The sequence below is a fragment of the Lethenteron reissneri genome, chromosome 50 (genome assembly GCF_015708825.2).
Source record: "Lethenteron reissneri isolate LAM-NWPU_2019-01 chromosome 50, ASM1570882v1, whole genome shotgun sequence".
NCBI lineage: Eukaryota > Metazoa > Chordata > Hyperoartia > Petromyzontiformes > Petromyzontidae > Lethenteron > Lethenteron reissneri.
Window position 1 is genome coordinate 3,335,139 of NC_083828.1, and position 23,694 is coordinate 3,358,832.

General features: G+C 52.3%; 1 protein-coding gene across 1 annotated transcript in view; it reads right to left on the bottom strand.

Annotated features, from left to right (window-relative positions):
- Positions 1-23,694, bottom strand: part of LOC133355247 (xanthine dehydrogenase-like) — an 85,933-nt gene that overhangs the window by 15,003 nt on the left and 47,236 nt on the right. The window contains 11 exon segments of the mRNA XM_061572627.1: positions 2,416-2,549; positions 9,016-9,144; positions 10,134-10,216; positions 11,970-12,107; positions 12,624-12,788; positions 16,322-16,402; positions 17,913-18,027; positions 18,606-18,684; positions 19,847-19,951; positions 20,152-20,261; positions 23,152-23,381. Coding sequence (XP_061428611.1) covers positions 2,416-2,549; positions 9,016-9,144; positions 10,134-10,216; positions 11,970-12,107; positions 12,624-12,788; positions 16,322-16,402; positions 17,913-18,027; positions 18,606-18,684; positions 19,847-19,951; positions 20,152-20,261; positions 23,152-23,381 — 1,369 coding nt within the window.

Here is a 23,694-nt window from a genome sequence, read left to right on the forward strand (position 1 = left end):
AGAATCTCGTGCGAGTCGCTGTTCGAGATACGTAAATACATTTTAAAATAATTTCTCCCGTTGATAACATTGAATTTGCAATGTCTGGCCGTGTATGGTACTTGCGGCGCTCGGCTTATCATCCAAAGGTCGTGATTTCAAAATTTTGGCTACGTGCTGCCTCCGTCCGCAGTGGTTGTTCTACGGGGGGGGGGGGGGGGGGGGGAGGTGTGGGCTGGTGAATGACCCCTGACAATAGGAATTTAGAAATTTCGACCAGGGCTGTCAACGGTGATGAGCATCGTCCCACGCTCAGCTGAGCAGGCCGGAACACTTCCGAGCTTCAGGATTTCCACCGGAGAGGAGGCGTGAGCAGCCGCGCAGGGGACGGCAAGATTTTGAACGGGGCCTGCAAGACTGCCAATTCGGTGGCGAATTAGTCTCTCGCGAATTTCACGCCCCGACAACCCCGTCACCGGTGTCGAGGACTCGGCTGTTTCATCGGGTTGATCGCCTCCCTCTCGTCCGTCCCTTGTTCCACTACCGCGCCACAGGAGAGCGCAACGTTCATTCCCTTCCTCCCTCTTTCCTCGCTCTGCTTCGCTCTGGAAACCATCCCTCCCTACCCCACCGTGACCGCCGCCTCCACGCATATCCCTACCTCCCACCGTCTCTTTTCTCCGAATTCCTAAAACCTTGCTCAATTCAAGAAACGTGTTGGTTCTTATCTGCCGCGCTTTCATTAACACGTGCTCTCTCTCTCTCGATTTGCCAGCTTTGGAATTCCCCCCCCCCCACCCCCCTGTCGTGTCTGTTCTCAGCTTCCCGCAAACCAGGCCCTATTCATGAAACACGTTATCTATCTGCTGCACTATCTATCATAAGCCGGGATGGTGTTGGCTGTGCATGTGGCCCGTAATCCAGCGCTGTGGAGGCAGCAGCGAGGGTTTGATGGATCACACAAAAGGTTGTGAAAGCCTCTTCCCGTGGGTGTCGAGACGCCAAATCTTGGCTTTCCCGGGTAAAATGCAATAATAGCAAATGTGAGCTCCATCTATTCCAAGTCATTTCTTTCAAACTGCTGTTTTTGTTGAGTTTCTTGCCCTTCCCCCCGCACCCAACTCCGATTAGCGCGGTTGGCTACGTACGGTGCAAAAGAAGTTCAACGTACACGCTTACGTTGCGAGGGTTTTCTCCGTGTGCTCCGGTTTCCTCCGACACGATCTGATTGGCGTGGGAGCCTTTTGTGCGTGCAGCGGCCTGTGACCTCCGTGTGAAAGGCGCTTTACGAGTGTCAATTATTATTATTATGAAACACTCATTAATTGGCTGGTAACACATTCATATATATATACAGAGGATGACTTTCCCGCTTTGCTCGTGGCTCCTCGTTCCTCCGAATCATTCATTCTCTCTCTGTCTGCGAGAGCGAGCCAATCCTATGTGGTGGTGGTGGCGGCGATGCGTGACAAGTTGACATTATTGTTATTATCATGATCGTTCTAAGTGTTATTATACTTGGTATCGATATTATTGTTATTATTTGTTACTATTATTAGTAGTGCTATTGTTATCGGTATTATTGATATTATGACTGTTATCAACACATTCCTGCGGAGGGAGCTGGTAGGAACGTTGGGTTGCTCGGTCAATGGCCAGGGTCAACGGCGGCGTGGTGTATTCCGCAAATATGCCCGACTGTGAGGGCGGGCACAAGCCGGCGTGAGTAGGTTAAACGTTGAGTTTTATAAGGGCACCACGGGGTGACCAGCCCCTCCCCACCCAGCCCCTCCTCACCCAGCCCCTCCCCACCCTCCCCACCCAGCCCCACCCTCCCCACCCAGCCCATCCCCACCCAGCCCATCCCCACCCAGCCCCTCCCTGCACGACGGACACAATAATCCCTGTGGGCTGGTGTAACCAGGAGGTTCCTACCAGTATTATTAGAATTGCTATTATTGTTATTATTCGTGATATTGTTATCATTATTATTGTTATATATTGTTATTGCGTGACGACTGTGTGTTGTCGTCGTGGTGTGTTCTGGGACCGTTGTTTGTTGTTGTTGTACTGCCCTGCCCAAGCCTGCGCTTAGTGTTGAAAAATCGGCAGGAATTGTACTTCACGTATTGATGATATTTACTTATTTCAGTGACCTGCCTACCTTCCCTCTATACTTTTCACTCCCGTCGTGTTTTTTGTATTTTGGGTTGTTGTCACCTTCTGACCCGCCCCGACTGGACATGTGTGAAAAAGAGCTTCACAGCTCATCGGATTCCTCCAGAAATAAATAAAGATTCTCAATCCCGATTTTAGGGGGCCTTTCGGACCTGTGCCCAACAACCGCGGCAGGAACCAGAACCTCACCCTCGCGTGAGGCGAACGAATCGACAGAGCGAGCGGTTAACGAGGGCTCGGTGTGCAAGCGTCGCTCACCAGTACTGAGCGGTGAGGTTGACCGTCTTCTTGAAGCAGGCAGACACGAGGTCCTTCCACGGAGTGTCTGGAGGCAAGGACGCCTTGACGTCCTTCATGCGATCCTTCAGCATCTCGCAGCACTTCTGTATGCCCTGCACGCAAAGACAAACATCCAACCTTAAAGCCTTAACGGACTGTTGGGGCAAGTGCTGTTAGCTAGTAGCACCTATGAAGGCCGGCACGGCACGCGAGGGGGGGGTGTGGGTGGCCAGCACCATGCCCGGCCCCCTTTGTCTCCCCAGTGGCGATGTTTACACCCCCCGCACCAGGTACTCATTTGACACTGAGTCGACCTAGGGGAGGCTCGGATCGGATAATCGTCACTGATGTCGGTCGTGAGCGGGAATCGAACTCGGGTCGGCGGCATTGAGGAATCTCTACCGCTGATACCAAGCCACCATTGGAGGTGAGTACTTCCATTGACTCGGGTGAGGGCCCTGCAGGGCCAGGATCAGGGCCATCGACTCGTTCATTGCACAAGAGTGCACCGTCAACGAGTACACCGTAAGGACATAGCACCACCACATAGTACACGCGCGTCTTGACTGAATCGTTGCGTGTGACCGTCAGCGGCACGGCTTCTGCAGTGGAAAAACTGAGCTGCTCTGGGCTGGCATGGCTCGAATATGGTAATGAGAGGTAAGAGGCGAGTAAAAACTGTCATGGTGACCAACCTCCACAATTGCACATGGCACAGATTTCGAAATCACCGGTAATTTCTAAAATTACAAACGGTCACGGGTGAGCAATGCTCTGGCAAAATTGAGATCTTAGGCTCAAGCACACACAGCTGCCAGTGATTAAACCAGGTTCTCAGGCACAGTGAGTTTAATGGTCTCAGTCCGGTAACCAATGCCTGACCAAAAGACGTAAAACATACAAAGTTTAGTTTTTTCACTCGGCGCCGTAAAGAGGAACATGTGGATCGCAGAGCGAACACAAAGCAGAGACATCGTACCGACTGCTAAGAGATGCAAGTGGGCTTGGGCCAGACACCGTCTCTTGATAGCGGTAATCGCCGAGGGTTGAGACAAACAATGGAGTGGGGCAGCCAAAGGAGGTGACATGCCCAGGAGGACGTCCACTCAAGAGATGGAGCGATGGGATCAACCCGTGTGCAGGAGCTAGATGGATTGTTACGCACATATGCTGAACTTCTTTCGCACCGTACGTAGCCAACCGTGCTAATCGGAGGTGCGGGAGATGGCGACTGCCTCGTGCAGCAGTGGATAGAACATGGCTGATGTTGGTGATGGCTGGGGTCCACCACTGAGGAATACATTTTTGCTCACGTATTGGATGGCCGACGCGCGGCAAACGGCTACGCAGAGAGCGCGCGACGGGGAGTGCCACCCGCACGCACCCCCGATGAGCACGGTTGGCTACGTACGGCGCGAAAGAAGTTCAACGTAACGTACGTACAGTAAGACAGGTTTATAGGCGACGCCGCAAGGAAGACCAGGGGGGCTCAGGAAGGGCACCGTTTTCACCTCATCGCGCGAGCGCAACGGATTGGAAATTTGGTAATGAAATGTTAAAGATTGTTTCATTTCCGCGATTAACCCCGGCTTTGTTTAAATCAAGGGAGCCGATCTATCGCACGTTTAAAAAAAAATTTAATTAAAGAGCGCTAAATTGTGCGAACTGAACACGCAGGTTTTGTAATTGCGCGAAGTGCGTTGCCGCTCAGCACCGCCGTCGGCAGTGGGTTAGCGCGAGGATAAAAAAAAAAAAGGATGAGAAATTAAATTAACGATTCGGCAACTACAAAAAAAACACGCGCGCACCACCTTCGTCCTTTTGCGGAGAAAACCGTTACGCTGATCTATAACACGGAGAGCTATCGGCTTCACGTCCCTTCTAAATAACGGTGCCCTCCACTGGGAAGCCGGAATCGAACCTGCCGACACTGAGCAGCCTACCGTGGCTGATAAGGGAACGGCTCGCACAAAGGCAAAGATCCCCCATGTAGCCTTCACAGACTGTTGGGGCAAGAGCTGTTAGCGAGTAGCACCTATGGAGGCTGTAGCACCTATGAAGAGTAGCACGAGGGATGGGTGGCCAGCACCACGCCCGGCCCCCGTTGTCTCCCCAGTGCCAAGGTTTACTCACTGCTCCAGGTACTCATTTGAGGCTGAGTCGACCTAGGGGATACCCAGGACAGGTTCAGAAAATCGTCACTGGTGTTGGCCGTGAGCGGGAATCGAACTCGGGCTGCCAATTTCGTAAGGGCAGCGCGCTAACCGCTGCACCACCACGCACACACGCACCCGCGCGCACGCACGTACGCACGTACATTACTGTCAAAGCCTTCATCAATTCCGGCCGAGCCGGCGTAATTGACTTAGTGGGGGGAGATGGGGGATTGGGGTAAAAAAAAAAAAGTCCCTTTAGCCACCGCACGTGCTCAGACAGCTAAAGCGTCCGCGAGCGAGCGAGCGAATCAATCGGCACGCCGGGGCAATACCGGGCCGAGTGCAGAAATCCACGCGGCGCGGAATAATGGCTGCGTTGGCAGAAGCCCTGGAATGAATCGCCCGCTGCTCCCCTGACACAATGCTCAGGGTGGCTTGCGCGGAGGAGGAGGGCAAGGCCACGCCACCGAAGCCGCGCGGACGGTATTAGTTACAGCGCCCGAGCGCTGACGAACAAGTGCAGACGCTTGATATCCCATACCTGTCCTGCGTGCGCGCACACGAGCGTGTGTGTTTGCACTGGCGCGCTCGTGCGCGTGTGTAGGAATGTGTGTGTGGGTGGCGGTGGCGGCATTGTGGTTTGTCCACAAGCGAGGTGATGCCCTGCCCGCCGACCGGGTTCAATCCCAGGTTGTGCGCATTCTTGAGTGGCAGGTGGCATCTGAGTGATGATCTGTGCCGACCTTCGACAATCTAACGCCAGACAAAGGTGGCTGGGCACGCACGGTGGTAGCCGGACATAACAACAAAAAATTATACTTTTATTTTATATCGCGTCATTCATGCTAATCGAATCCCATAACAGAAAGCCCTGCTATATCTCATGCCACCCTTAATCGGTGCTCACGTACTGCACTTGCCTCAATGGTCTATTTAGGGTTAAAAGTAAGTTAAGAGCGTGCACGTGTTTGTATGTGTTTGTGTAATTATAGGTTCAATTCTTGGTTAAGCACACAACTGACGATCTGCATCTGAACTTGTCTCGTGCCTAGCCTAGGCTGACTCAACATCCCTCCACGTGTAACATCAGCCTTAATAGACACTCACCCACTGCACCTTCGATGAGTACAGCTGGCTACGTACGGCGGCAAAGAAATTCAACACAAGTACAAATGCATCGATCGTCTACCCGAGCCAACAGTTCTGTAACCCGATGGCGCACGCCTGCGATCCAGCGCTTTGGAGGTGGTTCACGCAGACCCCAATGGGCTGCGATGTAGCCAGGGGGCAGCTGGGTTCATGAACCCACTCGTGCAGACGTGACCCCTCGTATGCCCGACCGGTTGTCTCCGGGCATCAAAAAGACGTCCAAAAGAACAAAACAAAAACGTTCCTTCAAAACAGAATTTCCGTCAAACATCCCGAAGTACGGATCGCTCCCGAACAATTGCCGAGCAGAGGCGGCGGCTGTCGGGTGCGCAGGTGGTGTAACTGCGCCGCCCCCCCCCCACTCCCGCCGTGGGTCGGAGGGGTTCAGGCGGCGGCCTTCGAAGAGAAATAGGAGCAGAGCAGGGGACCCCCCTCCCGTTTCATTCCCCGCATCCCAAGGCCCGTGCCAACCACGCTACGCCGCCGGTCTCAGTCTCCGCCCGGCTTAGCCGGAGTATCAAGTGACACTGTTGTTGTGATTTAAGGAGCCCCGCCAGCAATATGATGCTGATTGTTACACAAATAAAAGCCCCGTGTATTATTATTAATAGTGCGCTCGTTGACATTGCAGCCGATTGTGGGTCTCGGTGAAGGCTTCCAGAGAGGAGAGTGAGCTCCGCAAGTTTAAGAAGTGTAAAGAAAAGGTCTCTGGGAAAATGAGATTTAGCAGCTCTGAATCAAGATTAATGGCCGCGGAAAGAGTACAAACTAAAGAGTCGTAATAAGAGAGGCTATCCTGGAAGCTGTACAAGTGTGTGTTTGTCCATCTCGTTGTGCCGTCGCGTGTGCGAGTGAGTGTGTGTGGGAGCGGTAGTGTAGTGGTTAGCGCAATGCGCTACTAACCTGGTGACCCAAGTTCGATTCTCGCTCACGGCCAATACCAGTGATGATTATCTGAACCGGTCCTGGGCCTCCCCTAGGTCGACTCAGCCTGAAATGAGTACCTGGTGCGGTGTGTAAACATCGCTACTAGGGAGACAAAGGCGGTCGGGCGTGGTGCTGGCCACCCACCCCCTCGTGTACCGTTCCGGCCTTTATAGGTGCTGCTCGCTAACAGCACTTTTCTCCGACAGTCTGTTAAGGCTATAGGGGGGATCTTTGTCTTTGTGGGAGCGGTAGTGTAGCGGTTAGCGCTACGCCAGTGATGCTCATCTGAATCGGTCCTGGGCCTCCCCTAAGTCGACTCAGCCTCAAATGAGTGTCTGGTGCGGTGTGTAAACATCGCCACTAAGGAGACAAAGGCGGCCGGGCGTGGTGCTGGCCACCCACTCCCTCGTGCTACTCTTCATAGGTTCTACTGCCTTCATAGGTGGTACTCGCTAACAGCACTTGCCCCAACAGTCTGCTGAGGCTATCAGGAGATCTGTGTCTCTGCGTGAGTAGGGAGAGCTGTAATGCAGTGGTTCGTGCCCTGTACCTTGCATCCGCAGTGCAACAGGAATCAAACCTCCGGCCGTCGGGTTCACAGCGCAGTGCACTAACCACTCTCTTCCCCCTCTCCCCCTCCAGACAAGGATATACACACATAATTCACTATATATAAACATCAGATGTGCATGAGACGTAAAACGCATTACATGATGTTTAAATTGGCCATGATGAGGCTGGGAATATATTTCCACACGGAGCACAAGGCAGGACATGTGCAGCGCCTGCTGCTGCTGCTGCATGTCCGCTGTTTATACGCGTTACACTGCTTGTTTTAGCTACGAGTATAAATCACAAGCGGTTTAATTCATCGCTTCCAAATAGTCTACGCAATGCTGTCGTCAACCAGCTGTTGTTCTCTCCCCCCCCCCCTTCCCCAAAGCGATATGCGCAGATGTATGTTCAAGTTCTTTCTCACCGTACGTAGCCAACTGTGCTAATCGGAGGTGCGTGGGGAAAGACAACAAACTAAACACAAAAAGGAGTTACAAAGAAATGGGTTTTCAATCGAGATTATTTAAAAGTGCATAGCTCCAGTGGCTTCCTAATTTTGGAAGGAAGAGCGTTCCAGACGGCCGCAGAAGCGCATCTGAAGGCGCGCGATGCGGTGACCGTGTTTGTTCGATGGCTTAGCCAAAATCCGCCGCTGCGAGGATGTAAACGTACGCACGTAGGAATCGGTACCACGTTGGGTAGCACACACACACACAGCGGTGTGTAAACCTGATGGCCCAGGTTTGATATCTAGCCATAGATAATAATACTAATATCAGTGGCAAGTGGTGGTATCTCGTATCTAGGGTGACTAAGTATTCAATTAATACCTGGTGTGGAGTGACACTGAGACAAAAACGGCCGGGCATGGTGCTTGGTGTATTACTTGTCAGGCGTAATCGGTACTTGCTGACAGCTGATGATGAATAATATGATAAAGCTGCTGATCATGCTTGTTTTGCTCTTCACAATGATAATGATACTGTTGATGGTAACGTTGCTCCTGTTGGCTCACTGATGTAGATGAAGTTGTTGATGATGATGCTCGTGTTGCTGTTAACAATGATAACGCTGATGACGGTACTGCCATTAGCGGTAAGGGGCACCGCTGCTGGCTCCACTGATGTTGATGATGCTGATGAAGTTGCTGATGATGATGCTCGTGTTGCTGCTCACAATGATAACGCTGATGACGGTACTGCTGTTAGCGGTAAGGGGCACCGCTGCTGGCTCCACTGATGTTGATAAAGTTGCTGATGATATTCTTAGGTTTTTTCGGTAAAGTCACATAGGTAAAAAATTTAAATTAATAAAAGTAAAATAAAAAGTAAAATAAAAATCACGACGTTTCGGAGGCAACACAAGCTTCCATCTTCAGGTGGAACCGTCACAGCACGATAGCTGTATCAAGTGACGCTATCGTGCTGTGACGGTTCCACCTGAAGACGGAAGCTTGTGTTGCCTCCGAAACGTCGTGATTTTTATTTTATTTTTATTTTACTTTTATAAATTTGAATTTTTTACTTATTTGACTTTACCGAAAAAACCTAAGAATATGAATCCTTGCAGTCACGAAAGCTTCAAATCTAGAATTGCTGATGATGCTGCTGCTCATGACGATGGTGCTGCTGATGATGCTGCTGCTGCTGCTGCTACTGCTCATGATGATACTGATGATCAATGTGCTGCTACTAACAGTGACAATGCCGGAGCTGTCAGCTCCGTTGGCGTCAATGAACATGAGAGAGAGAGAGAGAGAGGGGAGAGAGGGGGGGGGGGCGACGGCGGGTACCATGCAGTTGATCTCGCTGCTGACGCTGCCCCCGGTCGCCTGGGCGTTGGGGCTGCACAGGGTGGTCGTAGGCTTCACGGAGACGATGTCGACCGGGACGCCGAGCTCAAATGCGCACACCTGGGCCACCTGAAACGAGAGGCAGGCAGCGGCGGCAACGTACGGTGTTCCGCGAGAGACGGGGGGGGGGGGGAAACCGTTCTCCGTTCTTGGTTCGGAATCACAATCTCGTTGTAGACCGGAGGAATCCGTACGAGCTGTGAAGATCTTTTAACACAGATGTCCAGTATGGGACGGGTCAGCAAGTTACAACAAACGATTAAAAAAACCGACAGGAGTGCACCATAGAGAGAACAGAAGGCAAAGTCACTCGGGTGAGTGGGTTTCCCCTCACTGCGCAAAAACGAGACAAAGATTCCGCGTGTAGCCTTGAATAGACTGTTTGGACTAGTGCTGTTAGCGAGCGACTGTGAAGGCCGGAATGGCACATGAGGGGGTGGGTGGCTAGAACCACGCTCGATGCTTACACACCGCACCAGGTACTGATTTGAGGCTGAGTCGACCTTGGGGAGGCCCAGGACCGGTTCAGATAATCGTCACTGGTGTTGACCACGAGCGGCAATCGAACTCAGGTCGCCGGGTTCGTAGCGTAGCATAGCGCTAACCTTTTCACTACCTCTCCCACACACAAAGATCCCCCGTATAGCCTTAACAGACTGTAGGGGCAAGTGCTGTTAGCGAGCACCTATGAAGGCCGGAACGGTACACGAGCACCACGCCCGACCGCCTTTGTCTCCCCAGTGGCGATGTTTACACACCGCACCAGGTACTCATTTGAGGCTGGGTTGACCTAGGAGAGGCCCAGGACCGGTTCAGATAATCGTCACCGGTGTTGGCCGTGAGCGGGAATCGAACTCGGGTGGCCTGGTTCATAGCGCAGCGCACTGACCGCTACACTACCGCTCCCCACACTCCCACGCACACACACACACGGACACACAAAGACACGCTATCTGGCTCCATACACGCACACGCAAGCATCGCATGATCCACAACACTCAGGACAATCGCGACACTCGCTGCGCTGCGACTCGAGCAACAGGAACTCCGGAACCAACCTTTGTGTTGATCCCTTGTCCCATCTCAATCCCTCCGTGCGTGATGGTGATTGTCCCATCTTGCGCGTAAATCGCCACCGTGCCTGCAAGGAGCAAGAATATCACAAATTTCAACAGCGGCGAGCCGAGCAGAGCTGTTTCGGGGCTGGAGCTTCATAGCCGCTCGGGTTTTTCGCGATGCAATAAAATATCGACGTCAATATGTTTAACGCGTACGTAGGCTTGCACGACCAATATCATTCGCGATAACGTTTTTTGGGGTCGGACCGCGTCGCGTGTAAATGTCACTGTCGTACGCTCACCGCCACCCAACACGGCCAATCAGTAAGGTTTGTCACGTGAACGGGACGTGCCAATTAGTTGCTACTTCACTACCACCGATTGTTGTGGTGCTGAAGTAGCGAATTGAGATCCCCCCCACCGCCCCCCACCCTTAGAGACCCCGAATATTGGTATTATTGACATTCACCAGTGAAAACACATTGAAAGTTATTTATATCTTAAATTTTTGATGTCGGGCCCTCTTTAATCAACTATACATTTCCGGGACCACCCCCACCTTGGGGGCGTATTAATCCACCTCTTTCTTTAACTTGAACTCTAGCGCCTCGCCAGCCACTGCCTCTAATGGGGCCCACCGTTCACCATTTCGGTGTCACGTGACTGCCACTAGGTTCCCCCCCCCCCCCCCCCCCGTAGAATGGCCACTGTGAAGCGTCTGTCCTCAGTTCTACAACCCGCCCGGTGACCTTTCCACGGTCAATTGGTCACCTCTCGACAGCCCCTGGCGCAGCTTTGCCGGGGTGGTGTGAAGGCCAGGTGTGCCCTGTCTAGAGCGCCGACCCCGCGGTCAAGGCGACGCGCCAGCAGCTTAACCCACGAGCCCCCGACCCACGACCCGTGACCAGGACTCAGCGCCGGACAGAAGAGCCCCCGCCGTGACTTGACGGAGGAGCGGGTGTGAGATGGCGAGGGGGTGACAGAAAGGGTAAACACAACCCGTGTTGACTTACAAGTCACTCTCGATCGCCTCTCTGCTCACTCGCTCGTCACTCGCTCACTCGACATTTTTTTCTTTACATCCCTTCAATCAGCGGTTCTCAAAATTTCGGTTCCGGGATCCATCAGGGTCCGGGACGGTCTTCCAAGTGGTCTGCGGTGGGGCTGTGATGCCAACGCAGGTTGATCCGGAGATGACGATAACGTTTATCATACCATTTGTTTTCGGACATTCATATTTTACTCACATTTAATAAAAAAATGAAGTTAGGTGAACTACCGTGATTAAGTTAACCCTAACCCTGAGATCGAAATGCCAACCCAAAAAAAACAACCTTATAGCCGTGTAAAAAAAGTTATAATTATGTACCGGTAATATGAATCACTTTGTATCGAGTGGTATTTAGTGAGAGAAGTGAATGCGTTTTGTCACCAGGGGGTGGGAGGCTGGGTGATCTGTGGAAATGTTTGCATTGGTTGGCCTGCCACAGTGGCGAGATGTTAACTACCTCGCCTGGTATGCAGGAGGTCGTGGGGTTTGATCCCGAACCTGATGCCTGCTGTATATTTGGAGTTTGCGTGTTTTCCCCGTGGTTGCGTGCATTTTTCTCCGGGTCCTCTGGTTTTTCTCTCAATATTTAGAAACACGCGTTTGGAGTATTTGGCTGCTATAAATTTCCACGTGATAAGCCACTTCGTTGAGCTATCATCTGTGAAAGCCAGGTCGCTTCTGAAAATGAGCTACGTAGCTCAGTGGCGGGAGGGGGGTGTCCAGGACCGGTGGAGACATCGATGATTGGCGATGTGCGATGGATTGAAACCGAGAGCCGCACTCACACAAGAAGTGGCACCAATTCCAGGAGAGGTTGTACTTTATTGGCACCACGGCCAAGCCCCGTTTCTTCCAGCGGTTGTCAGCGTTGAACTTGGCGATGTCTGCCTGCCGCTCTCTCACAGCTGCCGTCGTCAGTAGATCTGCGAAGCGAGGGAGCCGCCATCATCACCGTCATCATTGTCAACATCGTCACTCTTGCTATTGTTTGTGGTTGTATAACTCGCGTGATGATGTCATCAAGTTGACCCCCATCATGTATCGTCGCGGTCATTGATGGCGTTTATTTTTACGGCTATCATCATCGCTCTGATTGTTGCCATCATTGTCAAAAAAATAAAAACGGCCAGGTGGCTCAACGGCAAAGTAAGCGGTTTGCGATTGAAAGGTTGTGAGTTCATCATCATGATCATCATCACCATCCAAGAATCATCATCATTATCTACATTTGTAACTTAAACTTTATCATCGTATTCCATGCCCAACATGTCAGCTCACATGTCCCGTGTCCTATGTCTCATGTCACATGTTCCATATCCCATGCCTAATATCTTGCGTCCCATGTCCCATGTCCCATGTCTCGTATCTTGTATCCCGTGTCCTGTGCGTCATGTCCCCGTGTGTCACGTGTGTGGTTCCTGTGTGAGGGAGGCACGCACCAGCGTAGAGCTGGTGGATGCTGCAGTAGGGCAGCAGGTATCCCAGTGGGGTGACATCGCCCTTGCTGTACAGGTTGAGCCTCCGCACCTCCACCGGGTCCTTTCCCAGCTCCTGCCCAATCTGCTCCATGATGGTCTCCATCACGAAGATGTTCGTTATCGAGCCTGCAGCAACAGTAACGAACGTCATCCGTCGGCTATCATCGTGATCCATCGATTATCGTCATTATCATCATCCGCAAATTGTCATCAATGACCATTCAACAAGCTACCATAATTTCCATGATTAAACCATTAAAAAAGCGAGGTGAAGAATAATTGTCATCGTCGTCATCATCATCAGCAGCCATGGTCTATCCACAGCTGGATGAAGGCCTCCCCAAGACGCCGCCGCCTCTAATGATCCTGCGATGTGATAATTCGCCCATCATCTGTACATGGACTGATTTCATCGCTCCGTCTCCTCAACGGACTTATTCTCTGACTCATTTAAAATAATATCCTTGATTGATCACCTCCAACTCAAACCCAGAGGTCAGTGACCCAGAAGAATCTCTAAATACAGACGGTGCAATACTGTAAGATAATTCATCGACCGATTTATGGATTTATATATTTAATAATGTATGTACTCCTTTTCCTTCAGTTGTGTGTAAGATTCATGTAACACGTTAGGTTGTTGAATTTTCCTCGGCCGCAGAATCCGGCAGAAGGAAGGAAGCGACGGTGAGGTGCGGTGGTATCAACAACATTGCATACTTGTCAACCCCATTATCAGTGCCTACCTTATTACAGACCAATTCAGACCTTATTGGTTACTCCGTTCCCTTATAAATCTCCACGTTCATCCCTACAAAGTCCCAAGGTAGAAACACAGACTAATAGACTTTTTAAAAAAATGCCCGTATTGAAATGTCTGTACGCCGTATGGGTCTGAAAACTCAATTTCCCTGCACAAGAATACGGGGTAAACCGTGTGGGTTGACACGGTCTGGTTTGTGATTGGCCTCTTGCATTTGGACTTTAATTGCCGAGGAAAAAGGCCTCAATAATAATTTCCAGGAGGCTCCTGCGTTGGGATGTTGGGCCAATTTTAAGCGGCAGAGTGGGGCATGGCGGTGGGGCTCGTGCCTCGCAGCGACAAACACCTGGGTTTGATCCCTGGCTCGAGCGGCCAACATAACATCGCTGCCGTTCGACACGTGATGTTTCTGTGCCGGGCTTGGGATCCAATGTTGGGGGTGGCTTCTGGGTCAATCAGGCTAAGGGAGAACGCATTAAGCGAGTCTGAGAAACGACCGTAGGAGGAGCACACTTCTCCCCAGATTTAACACATTTTCGACAACGAAGGCACCTGAAATTTGCAGCAATACCGTGGTTTAACTGCAGCTGTTTTTCAATGCAATGGGTTGCCCGAGACGCCGTTCGTGATAAATCAGCGGAGCTTCCTGAAGGAGGTGGCATTTTTGTCAAAGACGTGAGCTTTGAGCGCTAATGAACACACATAACTCTTTGGACCACGTGCACACAGCGAGACCCTTTCACAACTCCCAACTATGCATTTACACATGTGCACACACACTTCCAAGATCATTACTAGGTCATCATGGCCAATGTTGCCACGGCGACAGCACCACACAACTGTTGCGCGGTTGACAGACAACCCCCATGGCTCTCGCAGCGTCCCGCAGTTTGGCTTTGAGTGGCAGGGTGGCGTTGGCAGCAGGGTGGTAACGGTCGTGTCTCACAACAAGGGCCTACGTGCGACTCCTGACCCGAGCGCCTGTCTGTCTGTCTGGGGTTTGTAAGTTCTCTCCCTGTTCTGCATGGGTTGACTCATGCCACCTTGGCCGGATGTTGACTACCTCGTCTGGTATACATGAGGTCATGGGTTCGATCCCGACCCTTGACGCCCGTATATTTCGGAGTTTGCATGCTCTCCCCGTGGTCGTGTGGATTTTTCTCCGGGTCCTCCAGTGTTTTCCTCCACATTTAGAATCGACATCACGCGTTTAGAGTATTTGGCTGCTAAAAATGTTCACGCGAAAAGCCGCTTTGTCGAGCTATCATTTTTTGCCAAGTCGCTTCTGAAAAAGAGCTGCATAGCTTAGTGGGCCTTACCTGGTACAATAAACAAAATCGTTTAGTTTTAGTTTACTCCCGGGTCCTCCGGGTTTCCTCCCACAGCTAAAATAACCTTGGCCGCAAATCGAACTCGGGTCGGCAGGTTCATAGTGCGCGGTGCTCACCCACTGTGCCACCACCCCGCCCCGCTTTTCACCACAAGCTCCGGGTCAGAAATGACTGGAAACTCAATCTGGCCACTGTGGGTCGTGGCAGTTGCGGGGGGAGAGGGGGGCGCCCAGGATTTCCACAGAGCCCAGCCCACCACCCCCATCCCCCGTGTACGTCAACGCGGCGTCGCCAAACAAGGCGTATCGGGTTGCGCCGCTCCGTCGCAGCAGCAGCAGCAGCGGCGGCGGCAGCAGCAGAGGCGACGACGGCGGCAGCAGGGGTGGCTGGGCGCGCATTCCCACGGCTAAAAGGCGCGCTAACAATCGCGCTTCCAGGAAGAGCTGCGCCACCGCTGAAAGGGATTTTTCCCTCCTTTGAAAAATTCCTTTTCCCGAAATCCGCAACGTAAACACTGGTGGCGAGGCTTGAGAGCAGTCTGCACACCGGGGCGGTGGGCGGGCGGGCGGGCGGCGGGCCGAGGGAGAATAAATAAATCGCACGAGCAAATAAATAAATATCATGTTCGAAGCACCATGTGTTGTTAAACCGTGTTTTAGCAAGAGTGATTATTCTAATTGCGGGAGACGAAAGCAAGACGCTGCTTTTGTGAACGTCTGGGTCTGCGCTTGGGGGGGTTTCCAGATTTTTTTTTTGTTTGGGGGGGGGAGGGGGATGAGTAAAACGATCCGAAACGTCTGCCCAGAAGGGCCCAAGAGAGGCCAAACTTGTCAGACTAGAACACCAAATAATAGGGTACAGTTTTGAGAACTCCTATTGATTCGAATCAGATTTCACAACGAGTTAAAAAAAAACGCAATTGTTTATGATATCACCCACGCTGGCAATCCCTCGTCAGCCTGCAGTATATATGTACGTGTATTTGTGTATTAACCATGGGTTTTATGCGCATTGCGCAATGAACCCAACGACCTTAGTTCGATTCATACTCTTAGTTTTTTTCGGTAAAGTCACGTAGGTAAAAAATGTAATTAAAATTAATAAAAATAAAATAATAAATTTAATTTTAATTTCATTTTTTACCTATGTGACTTTACCGAAAAAACTAAGAGTATGAATCCTTGCAGTCACAAAAGCTTCAAACTTAGTTCGATTCCCAGCCACAGCCAATATGAGTTGCAAGCGATATGTAATCTGGGCATGGGGTGCCCCCAACTTCACTGACCAGCACTGACCAGCGTGGTGAAGTATGGTCAATCAACCCCGATAACCGATATGGATGTGCGGAGGCCTTTATCAGTAGTGCGTTGACAAAGCACTGCAAACTATTATAATTAATAATCGTTGCATGTACACATTCAGTTCTTGACCGATGATATTCCGCGACGATCACAATGATGACCCAGCAATGAGAATCATTATAATTGATTGTGATTGGTACTCGTGCAGTGTTGGTGCTGCTGCTGTTGCTGGTAATGACGATGATGACTGATGAAAACCTGTACCTGGGGAGCGACACCACTGATGGCTTGGAGTGTTGGTTTTCAGTGCCACCGGGATGAGATGCCAGTTGGCACACTTGTACACTGCATACGAACGCACGCACGCACATACACACACACACACACACGCACTCTATCAATCTTTATTTTAAGTGGCAATATCGCCCGCAATAATCTTGTGCACCGGTGCCCATTGCAGCAGAACGGGAAACGTTTGAGGGGGCGTAGAGAGCAACAGGAATGAGAAAAGAAACGCGCCGCGACCTCATCAGCTAACACCCACTGAGCAAAATAAATTGCAACCGCGCTAAAGAAAGGTAAGTAGTGAAATTTTTTTGTAAAGATGTTTTTTTCTCTTCGAAAATTTTCGATTTCATGGGAAGAGTCCCGGACAGATGCGTCTCGCAAGGGTGTTCCAGATTTGTTTTGGTTTCTGGCAGAGACAACAACAACAACAACCGCCATTCGCCACTAAGTGGCGGTGACGTCACCACGACGCTTGTGCCAGGCCATGTGCACCTTGAGGCCACGTGAAGTGTTGGCAGAGACAGGGCACACAGACACACACACACTGCGGCTGCTGCTGCACCTGCTGGCAGGTGGGTCAGAGGTCGCAAACGGGTTTTGATTCCTTACCCGTACCCGGCCGCACCAGGGTCGCAAATGGGTACCCTACCCGGCCGCACCAGGGTCGCAAATGGGTACCTGTACCCGTACCCGGCCAGGTACGGGTTCCCGTTCCCTACCCGTACCCTACCCGAAATGAGTGATAAACGGCTACTAACCAGTGACTCACGGCCTACCCGTACCCGTACCTGGCCGCACCAGGGTCGCAAACGGCTACTCGTACCCGTACCCAGCCGGGTACGGGTAGCCGGGTATCGGGTAGGGTACGGGTATCGGGTACCCGGTTGCGACCTCTGCAGGTGGGTCAGAGGTGACAAGTTCACGGTTGACTCTGCATGACTTGCTGAAAGGATGACGGTGGACGGCTGATGGTGGTCGTCGGCTTGATGACTTGCATGTCGCCGATTGAGTTCAGCGGCTGGTGTTCAGATTTCGAATGCTCGTTGACGTATGATAAATGCTTAAGGAATATTAAAAGTTATATTGATCAATTATTTTAAGAGCGTAAGTGGGGATAGTTCTTCCCTATTACATATTTTACTATTTTAAAGACTCGTAAATGGAAATGGCTGAACATCGCTTTGCAGACTGTCCCTGAATAAGAGGCTTAAGGACTTCCCGGCTAAACAAACGGTAATTATTACTAGAATCATTCACACCAGCAGGAATGCAGCTCTTAAGAGTTGATACAACAGAAAAACGCATTTCATCGACGTCTCAGAGGCTTTTAAAAAAACAATAACACACGACACTTCAAACCCCACACTCCGGGAGCTGTCTGGCGCTGAGCTCCGGCAAACATTTGGTGTTGCCTAAACTCCGGGGCCCCTTGGAGCCCCTTGTGGGCCGGGCCCCCCCCCCCCCCCGCGGGCCCCCCCCCGCCCTCCACCCCGCCCCCCACCCCCGCGCTTTTTGGCTTCGATCGCTCGCGGCTCCCCAAGCGCCGCCACGGACCGAAGCGACTCACCGTTGTCGGAGAAGCAGAAGCACTGGCCCACTTCGTTGTCGTTGTTGGCGCAGCCGTTGTCGCAGTAGTAGGTGATGAGCACTCCGTTGAGGAGGCCCTCCTCGGTGAATCCCACCTGGGGGGCACACCGCTGTGAGCCCACCGCAGCCGGCAGCCGTCGCCCCCGTAACAAGACATCGGGCTACTTGCGGCGGGTTCGGCCGTCGCCCGTTCCGTAACGTCACGGTTCAGCGGCGGAGGTTTTTGTTTTTCGACATCCCGAACAAGCGACGGAAATGCAGGGAGCGTCTCGCCGCTTAAATGGGCGACGGGGCAGCGCTCGAGCGAGCAGAATTTGGAATTTCCACGTTCCCCAATAGTGGTGGGGTCGGTCTCTCCAACTGACAAGCAGTTTACGCAAAGCGGTACCGATTTTATCGACTCATCTGGGAGATGATGGGCTGAGTCTCCACCAGACAAAGATTCAGCGCGAAAAATATAAATGAACAACAAAACAACGAAACCGGTGGCAAAAGTGAGCGGCATATTCAGTGAGGAGTTACGAACGCTGGACAACCAGCAACTCCTGATTCCATTCAACGGATCACCAGACTCAATGTACAATTGTAACGTGTTGACATCCACGCTTCAAATGAAAGATCTAGATCGAGTTCAACTCACGAGCGAAGTGAAACCGAAGCGTAAAGTACCGACCTTGTACTTGACGATGTAACGGTGCCGTTTCCCGAGCATCTCCATGTCGTTGTGGAGACTCAACGAGCAGCGCACCGGCCTCGAGAGGGAAACAAAACGCACGGCGGTGACATTTCAAACGCCACAATTCTGGAGGTGGCCCGGTGGCTCAGGAGGTCAGAGCGCCGAGCCGGTAATCTCCTCGGTGAATCCCAGCTGGAGAGCGCTCATTACCCACAAAGTGCTTGCCACAGATGTACCACAACACCTTGCTGATCTCGTCAAAGGAGCATGAACCAATCACGCAAACTCCGGCTTTTGGTCGAACAAAGAAGGTCACCGGAATCGCGCGCTTCCGCGGCCGTCTGGAACGCTCCTCTTTCCGATATTAGGAAGCCACTAGAGCTATGCACTTTTAAATCTAGGTTGAAAACTCAGTTCTTTAGAACTGCTTTTTGTGTTTAGTTTGTCCTTCCTCCGCACTTGTGATTAGCGTGGTTGGCTACGTATGGTGCGAAAGAATCAAGCTCTTTTATGACAAGAGCATCGTCATAAATGAGGGAGACGATGACCGATGACGGGAGGTTTCTGTGTGAAGCTCATGCATGCGAGACGATTGTCCGCTGTACTCAGGGATTGCAATCACCTGAGACGCTGGTTTGTGTAGACGTGGGTTCGCTGGTTCGTGTGACGTGGGTTCGCTGGTTCGTGTGAGCGTGGGTTCGCTGGTTCGTGTGACGTGGGTTCGCTGGTTCGTGTGACGTGTCCTCACAGTGGAGTGGGGGGATAAGTAGGGGGGCAGTCTTCGTGCAAGGGAGATGCAGTGGCAGATACAAATTGGTGGGGGGGGACCCATTACCCAATTTCCACCCCTTGAAAGAGTGGTATTTAATATTTACCAGAGAAAAATGAAACATTGATTGTTTTCTTTAGCAATGTAGGCAGGGCCGTCCTTAGAGGAGATGCGGGGTCCGTGGCAAATCCCACCGTGCGGGCCCCTCCCCCGCCCGACAAACTAAAGTGGAAGTATTACTCCATCTGACACCACCGTGACGTTGAAGCGCGGGGCCCCCCAAAGCGCGGGGCCCGGGGCGGTCGCCCCCCACCGCCCCCCCCCATTCGCCGTGACCCAAGGGACGGCTCTGAATGTCGGGCGACATTTAAAAAGCTTGACATTTTGGTACCGTCCTCCCCCTACCCCCGCACCGTGTACCAGTTCCGGATGCGCTGCTGGGGAGAAGGCACGGCCGTAGCGACCTCACCGGTTCAACAGGAAGGCGGCCACCGCCGTAGCGCAGGCGACCGCGTTAGCGCCAAGCGCCTTCCCTCCGTAGCCGCCTCCCAGTCGCTTGGCGGTCACCGTCACGCTGCGTGCGCACAACGCCCGGGATGAGCTCAATCGAGGAGTCAAGCCACCACCGCTGCTCGCTACCGACGCTTCATACCCTCCGTCAGATCACGCGGCTGCTGCGCGGCCTACAAGACAGTGAGCGGTGCGTGTCTGGTGAGCGATGGGCGAGCGCCTGAGCTCGCTTGCGAGTGAGCGCCGGGTTTCAGGGAGACGTACTCTTTGGCGCGGAGGCCCACGGCCTCAGCGATGCCCTGCTGGGCCAGGTCGAGCCACTGGTGCGACGCCTGCACCTCGAGCCCCACGTCTGTGGGGACGCAGCGGCACACCTGCACCACACGGACACACGGACGGCACGGTTAGACCAGGCACACCTGCACCACACAGACACACGGACGGCACGGTTAGCCCAGGCACACATCCGTGCCACACGGACATGTGGGCGGTGCAGTTAGCCCAGTGCACGTGCAACAAACTCCGAGGGGGAATGCGTGCGGCTTTGGGTGGGCGGATTGCACGGCTTGTGGATTAACCGCATTAGGATAAATGGAAACATGGTACTTTCCACGCGAACTCGCGACTGTTGTGTGTGGACGGTTTCCAATGTTCGTCCAAAAGTTTCATTGACCATTAAGGCATCGGTGCTTAACTCCGGCTTGTTTACAGCCCATAACGGGCAGAGGGGGGGGGGGGTAGCTTCATCCATAGGACAACCACTGATGACTTCTCCACAATGCTGTACCTATTTTATCGGCCACGGCGGGCATGATGAACTTGGTGACCCTCTGTTATTAGCCACTCCTCAGTCGCGACTTAGTGACGGATCACTTTGAGCGGCAACGAAAGCAGCAACGATACTATTCTACGTTTTCGCTTCCATTCTACGCGGACAAAAACAGTGGACACATTTTTTTAAGCGAATGCGCCTGTGGGCAATTCTCAATGTTAGCCTCTGCTGCCGCCTGATGAGGCTGGTGGTAATTACCGGCGAAACGTCACGGCACTAGAATTGTGAATGTCGTTTACTCTCCAACACGCCGGTGTGCTGAACAAGTAATTAATTTGCATGTTTTGTCTGTGTGACAAACCTTACTAATTGGCTGCATAGGGTGGTTGCGGGTTTAACGGCTGTTGCCCCGACACTCACTGCCCCCCTAGCAAGGACGCGAGCCACAAGTCACCACTGCCGAACTGCGTCCCACCGTCTGTTCTGGGATTTTCCCCCTTGGTCGCTGGACTCGTGGAAACAGCTCCGATGCCTTTCTGAGTAGCCGCCCCCCCCCCACCCTGGCCTCCGTCCTGCAAACCTGTTCTACTCAACGTAACATTTCTCTAACTGTTCAATAACGGTTGTGAGTTCCAACAGCTGTAAGCTGTAATAATTCACCTTAAATAAAAATGCGTTTGGAGAAAATGTGTTTTTTTTTGTTGCCTGCGTTATTGCTGTGCAAAATTATTATTATTTTCCTTCGCCTGTCCTTTTGGTGTTTCGCGAGTTTCCTTGACGGTGCGAGGGAAATCGGCCCGAGTCTGTGCACGTTAGACCGCCACTCCCACATCTGGCAGCGATTTACGATTCGGACTGCACACAAGCAGGCCGGCAAAAAAAGAGACTCACCGGGAAATCACCGGTGCCAGGATTTATTTGCCGACTAGCAGCGCGTCCCATGCCGAGCCATCGCTCCAGCAACACGGACATTTTTTATTTTTCACTCCATCCCAAGGGAGAGGACTTAACTTCAAGTGCAGACCTACCTCACGGACAAATCCACCTGGGTGGTGATACAACTCGGCCCGTCGGCCTTTCCACCATCGATAGAATGACAACTCGTTGTTAGCCTTGGCCAGGAATAGAACTGAGGTCGTTGGGCTCATAGTGCATTGTGCTGACTACAGTACTACCGCTCCATTGCCCCCACCCCCCCACCCATCTCGTTATGCTCCTTCACCAAAACGCTTACGGCTGAATGTGAAGAATATATGAAGACATCTGTGGGTGCAGATATGAAAAGTTTGGTGAGAATAAGCCTCGCTGTGTCAATAGGGTAGGAGAGTCAGGTGTATACATCGACGAACAGAGCTCATGCCACCCCGTTCTGCAGCACTGAAGCAGTTCGGGAGTACGATTTCAGGGCAGACCCTGGGAGGTCAGATGTCCGCGAGAGGAAGTCTGTGCGGGTCAGACGTCGACTGCTCAGCATACGCTGGGAGCGAGCAGAAGGAAGGGAACAACGTCAAGGTGTGGTGGCGTCAAACCGAACTAGGCCGTGACAGCCTCTTGATGTTGCGTCTCAAAATCGGCTCCCGTGGATCGGCCCAACTGCGCGTCCGATGCGCCGCAGTCGCTGTCCGGAAGAAGTGGGGTGATGCACTGAGCACGTCAGCTCGTAAGCCAGGGACGACGGGCGGTGGTCAATAGTAAACGTCCCAGTGGCAACCAAAGGGGAGGGAACGTGGCCCATGAGTCTGTCCGTCCGTCCATCGCAGAGATACCGGGCGTCTGTGAGAAAAAGAGAGCTTTCGTGGCCCATTGGATTCCTCCAGTCGTAAATAAAGATTTGGATTCTGAAAAAAAGATTCGGATTCTGAAATAAAGATTCGGATTCCAATTCTGAGATGGAGCGACGAAACTCTTGTCGCACGCTTAGGAGCTAGATAAGTTCTAGATTAGAAGTTTTCGTGACTGCAAGGATCCATACTCTTTGGTTTTATCGGTAAAGTCACGTGGGTGAAAAATATAAATAAATAAGAAATGTGTTGCTCCCGAAACGTCGTAATTTAGATTAGTTGTTTTCATTTTTGAGCTAGATAAGATTTGTCACATTGCAGGGCCGTGCGATGGCAACGACTTGAAAAATGCCTTCAACCAGCAGTGAAGAGATAATGGCTGCTGATGATGATCACGATGGTTACAGGTTGCTCAGTGGTTCAGGGCTCAAGTGACATCCTAACAGGTTTTAGGCCTAGCTGCAGTCGAGGCCTTCATCCAGCAGTATATTGATCATGGCTGAGGATGACGATGACGACGCATCACCATGACGACGCATCACCACGACGACGCATCACCACGACGACGCATCACCACGACGACGCATCACCACGACGACGCATCACCACGACGACACATCACCACGACGACGCATCACCACGACGACGCATCACCACGACGACGCATCACCACGACGACGCATCACCACGACGACGCATCACCACGCTCGCCTGCGTCTCCATGTAGAAGTGGTACTGGTCGCCGGCGCGGATGTCCCCCTCGATCACTCGGGCCGACTTGGCGAGCGCCGCCTCGGCGTCGCCCACCACCAGATCGTCAGCAGGGCTCGGCCACAGCGAGCCGGCGGCGATGGCGTCGTCCACGGTGAGCACCGGAGCGCGCTGCTCCGTGTACGTCGCCGACACGGCCTTCGCCATCGCCTCGGCCGCCCCGCGGGACTCTGAGCGGACGAAACGACGACACGCGCGATTAACGCTCGCCCGCGGAGAGCTGTCGACGAGCGGGCAGCGGCCGTCTTCAGCCGAGAGTTGGCCAGCGAAATGAACAAAAATGTAATCGCGCCATTATGAGTACGTGTGTGTATGGTGAACTTCTTTCGCGCCGTACGCAGCCAACGGCGCTAATCGGAGGTGCGGGGAAGGGCAACAAACAATTTGTTGGCAAGTTGAACAATGAAATGAACAAAAATGTATTCACGTCATTATGAGTACGTGTGTGTATGGTGAACTTCTTTCGCGCCGTACATAACCAAC